Source organism: Heterobasidion irregulare, assembly GCF_000320585.1.
Source record: "Heterobasidion irregulare TC 32-1 unplaced genomic scaffold scaffold_03, whole genome shotgun sequence".
In the NCBI taxonomy this organism is placed as follows: Eukaryota; Fungi; Basidiomycota; class Agaricomycetes; order Russulales; family Bondarzewiaceae; genus Heterobasidion; species Heterobasidion irregulare.
In genome coordinates this window covers 2529711-2536829 of record NW_009258199.1, presented here as the reverse complement: position 1 = coordinate 2536829, position 7119 = coordinate 2529711, and the positions used below count along the sequence as shown (strand labels likewise).

Genomic DNA, 7119 nt, shown 5'->3' with positions numbered 1-7119 from the left:
ATTGTCTTTCACTACTCTAAATAAATACTAATTAACAAATTATAATAATCCATTGTTTTTGATAATGCTATAAGGATTTTGAGAGCAAAAGCGTTATGATCATGACTTATTAGGCCTTTATAGTGGTCTATGCTAATATGATCATCACAACTATCAAGCAACCTCACATCATAAGGCTTATACTAAGGTACAGGTATTATTCTTGGTTATCCACTCTCAGTGGATGCATTTGTCACTGGTCAAGTATCATAAGACATTGCATGGGTGGCTGATATGGGCTCATATATACATACTCATAGGGCACAGAGCCCCTTGCCCTCCTCATCAGAAGGAGACAAGCGTAGAAGCAAGAGTAGTCATTCTTGGAGAGTAATAACTTAGAGGATATCTATGGTATACATATATGGTATTCTCACACTCTTCCCAAAGTAGTATAAAAGGCCTATAGAATAGGCTAAGGATCTTTAGTCTATTCTCTTTGTTTAGTATTGTCTTTCTACAATACTTCTTTACTCTACAGCAGTCCTCATACTGTGGTCTTGCAATATCATTGGCTCCTATACTATATATACAGTCAAGACCATTATTTTACTCTTTCTCATTGAGTAACCTAGGGAAAAACCTCTTACTCTTGGGGTTACCAAACAAGCAGTTTGTAATACTAAAATAGACTCTTCTGCCCCTACCTTGCTTGAGCTCTAGCTTGCTGCCACACTCTTTCTCACAACCTTACTTAGTAGGGATATAGACCCCTATTAAGAAAGTGTTACTGCATACACTCTGGAGCAAGACCTAGGGCAGAACTATCTTCTTGATGCTACATATATAAACAACTAGTTTCATCATAATAATCACCCTATCCAACAAGAAGGGAACCTTTGGTTCTATATAGACACTAACACAAACACTCTACCAAATTATGATAACTGCTCATACAGAAATGGGCATTATTATTTTACTTACCTTGATGGAATAGAAAAAGAGTTTCTTAAGAACAAAACAGAGAATCATTAGGATCCATTACCCTGGTACAGAGATCCAGCACTAGTAATCTCCAATGAATTGGAGCAGGAAGAATCCACCTCCCATTCAGACTCTAACTTATTACCTAATCAAATACCAATCAATACCTAAAACCAACCACTTACCAACATGTCAGGACAAGCATTAGCTTCTATAAATACCCCTTCTATAACAGTACAACCCAGAAGAGGGAAGGTCAAACTCCTAGACAACTACACAGGTGACTGCATTGAATCCCAGAAATTCATGCTCCAATGCCTCCTTTTCTTTGTAGCAAAATCTGACAGGTATAAGACCAATCAAGACAAAATTTTCCTTGTGCTTTCATGCATGAGGGATGGCATGGCAAGAGCCTGGGCAGAAAAGTTTCTCTTCAAAATGGTGGGAGTGGACCCCCCTACAGACTTAGGCACCTAGGCAAACCTCCTAACCAAGTTCAAGTTACAGTTCAGAGAAACTAGGAAAACTAAAAAAGTGTTGATATGCTAGTGATGCTTCTGAGTGCAAAACACACCCAAGAAACACCCCTACAAGTGAAGGTAGGCAGGAGCTGGTTCTAGTGTGCAAGGAACTATAAGTTGTGCAACAACCAACAAGGGAGCGTACTAAAAGTGTTTGGAGTGCAGTAAATGTTATGATCACGTTCTATCGGGCCTACACGGCGGTCTATACCGATACGATCATCACAAATATCACGCGGCCTCACAGGTTGAGGCGTACGCCAAGGTACAGATATTAACCTTGGTCATCCACTCCCAACGGATCACCTTATCGTTGGTCGAGTATCACGGGCCTATTGTATTAGCGGGCATGGAACGCCGCCTTATAAATTACTCACACACAGGGCATGAACCTCCTAGTCTCTCCTGGCCGGAAGGAGACCAACGGAGAAGCACAAGAGTAGTCGTATTGAGAGAGACGACTTAGAGAATACCTACAGATACATATTCGGTATTCTCACGTCCTACTTCCTAAAGTAGTATAAAAGGCCCATAGAATAGGCTGAGGATCTTCAGTCTATTCTCTTCGTTCTCCTGTATCTCCACATACAGGAACCTTCGTTCCCCTGTATCTTCACATACAGGGATCTTCTCTTCATTGCTATATCGCAATACACTTCTGGCTCCTGTGCTACACGTACAGTCGAGACCACCGTTCCACACATCCTCCACGAGTGACCTAGGGAAGAACCTCCTACTCTTGGGGTTACCGACGAGCAGTCGTAACACTAGAATAGACTCTTCTGCCCCTACCTTGCTCGCACTAGCTTGCTGCCACACCCTCTCTCATAACCTTGCTCAGTGGGGATATAGACCCCCATTGAGAAAGCGTTACTGCACACACTCTGGAGCAAGACCTAGGCCAGGAATACCCACCCGGCACTAGACGTATCAATAATCAACTCCGTCACAACAATCGCCCTATCCGGCGCGAAGGGGACTTCTGGGTCTACGAAGACAATAACGGAACTGCCCCTCCGAATTACGATAACTGCTCATACCGAAACGGGCGTTATTACTTCACCCTTGAAGACGGAACAGAAGAAGAGGATATTTGGAACGAAACAGAAGCTCAGTGGGAACTAGCCCCACAATACAGGGAACCGGCGCCGGTAATCCCCGAAGACTCGGAGCAAGAGGAAACAACCTCGGAATCAGACTCCGACTCACCAGACCAAACACCGATCAACACCCGAAACGAACCACTCGCCGAAATGTCGGGACAAGCTTCGACTTCTACAAACACCCCTTCCGCGACAGTACAACCCGGAAGAGGAAAAGTCAAACTCCCAGACAATTACACAGGCGACCGCATTGAATCCCAGAAATTCATGCTCCAATGCCTCCTTCTTTTCGCAGCAGAATCCGATCGGTACAAGACCGATCAAGACAAAATATCCCTTGTGCTCTCATGCATGAGATACGGCACGGCGGGAGCTTGGGCGGAGAACTTCCTCCTCAAATCAGTAGGAGCAGATCCACCTACCGATCTAGGTACCTGGAAGGACTTTTTAGCCAAGTTCAAATTACAGTTCAGGGAAACGGGCAAGACCGACAAGGCGCGAAGCGCACTCATGGCCTTCTCCCAAGGACGAATGACGGTTGATGAATACTCCAACCAATTCATTCTCATCGCCGCCGATGCCGACATCTCCGATAAAGAGCAGGTCCCTTACTTCCAACGCGGGTTAGACCCGCGCGTTATGGACAAAATTTACGACAAGGAAGTCCAGCCAAAGGATACCATTCAAGACTGGATCAATACAGCCTGCGAAATAGATGGACGGCTGCGAGCCAGAACAGCTCAAAAAGCCATCCTCGCCAACTCCACCTCCTTTCGAAGCGATTATCTGAATCGTTTTCATAACCAAATCTCTCCCCGCTACAATTCCACAAACGCCCCTCGTAGAATGAACAACCAAGTCGTTGACATGGACATTGACGCGACACGCAAGCGCAATGCCCTTAGCCAAAAGCGGAAATATGACGGCAAGCCTCCAAGCGCCTGTTACCATTGCGGAAAAACAGGACACTGGAATACTGACTGCCCGTCACGACGCAGAGGCGTTCAACCGACTCGAGGAAACTCGAAGAGACGCATGGGCACGACAGGGAGAAGAAGCCGCGTGGTTGATTTGGAAGGAGAAGACGACGCACCCGCTATGGGAAACCAAGCGGGAATATATCGAGGAATGGAGACAGAGGATGTCCCTCGCAACGACCAGCGGGTACCACAACCTGGTCCTTCGATGGAACGTCCTCACTCTACCTCACCCGGACGACCCCAAACGAACCATGGGCAACGCGCTATGTTACCTAACGGACGACGGGGAGACGGAAGCGTCAGTCATTCTGCTCGAATCGGAGCAGTACTCGGAGAACTAGGGGAAGATGAAGCAAGAGAAGTGATCTTGGGACACGCGGAGCGTTTTTCCTGACCTCTCCCTCGCCAGCGAAGGAGAGAGGTCAAGAACGACCTGAGTTTGATGCCCGCACTTGTATTCGTATCGGAGCAATGAACGACCGTATCATCACCCCCATACGCCTGAACGTGAAAGTATCAAACAGGAGTCAATACGCTGGAGCAAAAGCAACCATCGACTCGGCCTGCGAAGGGGTTATAGTAAACGAAACTTGGGTCAAGAGACATCGTTTCCCCACCTATACACTCAACAACCCCATTCGCGTCCGGAACGTCGATGACACCATTAACAAAGCAGGTCTCATCCGATCCGCCTTGGATGTGAACCTCACCATTCGGGACATCACTGGACGAACGCATATTGAGCGCGTCCAGATGTTTATCTCCAATCTAGGGAAAGACGACCTTATCCTGGGAACAGATTGGCTGAAATACCACGATCCCTCCATCGAATGGAGGCGACGTGAAGTGCACTTTGATCGGTGCCCCCAGAAATGCCAGCAACCATATGGGTTCACTAGGGCAAGGGAAGAACCACCATACAGCAGGCGGTTATCAGACGTGGAGCCGCGGCACAAACCACGCATCAATGAGCGCGAAAAACAGCGCCTAGAACATCTCCGAAGACTATCGGAAGATGTAGGACTCCGCGACCATAGCGGAACGTTTGGTGTCCGACTACGAGCATACCTCAAAAGGAAATGGCTCCTAAAGGACATAAGGAAATACGCAGAAGAGAAACGAAAGGCTCAAGACAAGCCATCTCTTTCACCAAACGAGGGAGAACCTGATCTCCCAGACAAACCCTCAGGAAAACAGGCCACCCGGGACCCAGTTATTCGGAAACTGGCCCCCGAACCGTCAGGATTTGCCAGCTTCGACCAAGACCTGGAAGACGAAATCATCGTCACCAATCTAAAGGAAAGAGTTCCCAAGGCGCATCACGAATTTTTGGACATCTTTAGCGAACGAAAGTCGCAGCGACTCCCAGAACACACTTACTGGGATCATGCCATCGACTTAAAACCAACCTTCAAACCTCAAGTGCCCAAAATCTACGCCCTGAGCCCAGAAAAACACGACGAATTAGGGAAATTCATCAAGGAACATCTGGAGAGAGGAACTATCCGTCGATCCACCTCGCCAACAGCAGCCCCATTTTTCTTTATAGGAAAAAAAGATGGAAAACTACGCCCGGTACAGGACTATCGCCACTTAAATTCGCACACCATCCCGAATGTGTGCCCCCTTCCACTAATCCAGGAACTACTGGATGTGATAAAAGGGGCCATCATTTTTAGCAAACTGGATGTGCGGTGGGGATACAACAATATACGCATCAAAGAGGGAGATGAGTGGAAGGCGAGCTTCATCACTCCGTTAGGTTCTTATGAACCTACAGTGATGTTTTTCGGCCTGACCAACTCACCAGCCACCTTCCAAGCTATGATGAACATGATCTTCAGAGAGCTCATCACAGCCCGGAAGATAACCGTATATATGGACGACATCCTCGTCTTCTCCAAAACCATGGCGGAACATGTCAAAATCCTAAACCAGGTTTTCCAAATCCTACGCGACAACGATCTATATTTGAAACCCGAAAAATGTGAGTTTTACAAGGAAAAGCTCCAATATCTGGGATATACAATTTCAAAAGACCATGTCGCCATGGAGGACTCAAAGGTGGACGCGATAAAAGATTGGCCAATCCCACGCACAGTCCGCGACATTCGCTCCTTCCTGGGCCTAGGGAATTTTTACAGGCGCTTTATTGACAAGTTTTCACTCATCGCGCGCCCCCTACATGACCTTACCAAAAAGGACGAGAAATGGAACTGGACTGCAAAATGCCAAGAAGCTTTCGAACGGTTAAAGAAAGCCTTTATCAGTAAACCCGTCTTGAACTATCCAGATCCCATGCACCCATACCGATTAGTAACGGACGCATCACTAATCGCCTATGGAGCTACCCTTCTACAAGAAGGAAAAGATGGCGACTGGCACCCAGTCGCTTTCCTCTCTGGATCGTTTTCACCAGCAGAACGGAATTACGATGTTCACGACCGGGAACTCTTGGCTATAATAAAAGCATTGGAACACTGGAATCACTACCTCGAAGGCGCGCGACACCCCTTCGAGATCTGGACAGATCATAAAAACCTGGAACATTTCCAAACGGCGCGAGACCTATCACGACGACACGCCCGTTGGAGCCTTTATTTGAGCAGATTCGACTTTACACTCAGTTATAAAGCAGGATCAACAAATCACTCCGATGCTCTGTCCAGGCGTCCAGATCTAAGTGAGGGGGTAGAATCTGACAACAAATCTCAAATTTTACTCCCGGCCAAGCTTTTCAACAAATCCGACGAAACACTGGTAGAGCCGTCCCCGACACGGCATATAAAATCCACGGAAATCGCCTCTTCAAACCTCATTTCCCTCATCCGACACTCGAAATCGGAACATGACGCCTTAACAAGAGTAGCTCTTGCAAAACTCCTGCGAGTAGGTCCACAAGGGATGAGAGGATTACTGGGACATTGGACACACGAAGACGGAATCACCAGACGCAACGGCCACATATGCGTCCCAAAGGACGACGTCATCCGAAGACTCATCGTCAAAACACACCATGATGCACCCGCGGTAGGACACCCGGGTAGAGCGAAAACATTGGAAATGGTGCAACGACATTACTGGTGGCAAAACATGACTAAATTCGTCCACGAATATGTGGATGGATGTGCCATATGCCAATCTACCAAGAACTTGACACACAAGACACACCCACCTATCCACCCTCTGGAAACCACCAACGTCCCTTGGCGATTCATCTCGACGGATTTCGTCACGGACCTACCCGAAAGCAAAGGTTTCGACTCAATTAACGTGGTAGTGGATCAAGGTCTGTCAAAAGGCATAGTCATCACCCCATGCAAGAAAACGATCACGGCAGAAGAAACAACCGCGCTTTTCCAAAATAACGTTTTCAATCGACATGGACTGCCGACCAAAATAGTATCCGATCGGGGCCCTCAATTTGCGGCCAAATTCACCCGAGAACTCTGGAAACGGCTAGGAATCACCGCCGCTCTCAGCACGGCGTATCATCCCCAAACAGATGGAGAGACGGAACGGGTAAACCAGGAGATCGAGCAATTCCTAAGA

At 47.4% G+C, this 7119-nt stretch overlaps 2 protein-coding genes across 2 annotated transcripts; both read left to right on the top strand.

The window, feature by feature from the left end:
* Positions 1-2737: 2737 nt before the first annotated feature.
* HETIRDRAFT_314137 (uncharacterized protein) lies at positions 2738-3961 on the top strand (the record flags this gene model as incomplete). Its single annotated transcript, XM_009545983.1, has 1 exon — positions 2738-3961. One exon carries the CDS (start codon positions 2738-2740, stop codon positions 3959-3961), a length of 1224 nt encoding a protein of 407 aa, XP_009544278.1.
* A 119-nt stretch (positions 3962-4080) lies between these two features.
* Positions 4081-4416, top strand: HETIRDRAFT_18223 (uncharacterized protein; the record flags this gene model as incomplete). Its single annotated transcript, XM_009544852.1, has 1 exon — positions 4081-4416. A coding segment is annotated over one exon (336 nt), but the record flags the coding sequence as incomplete, so codon positions are not given.
* Between the last annotated feature and the right edge of the window lie 2703 nt (positions 4417-7119).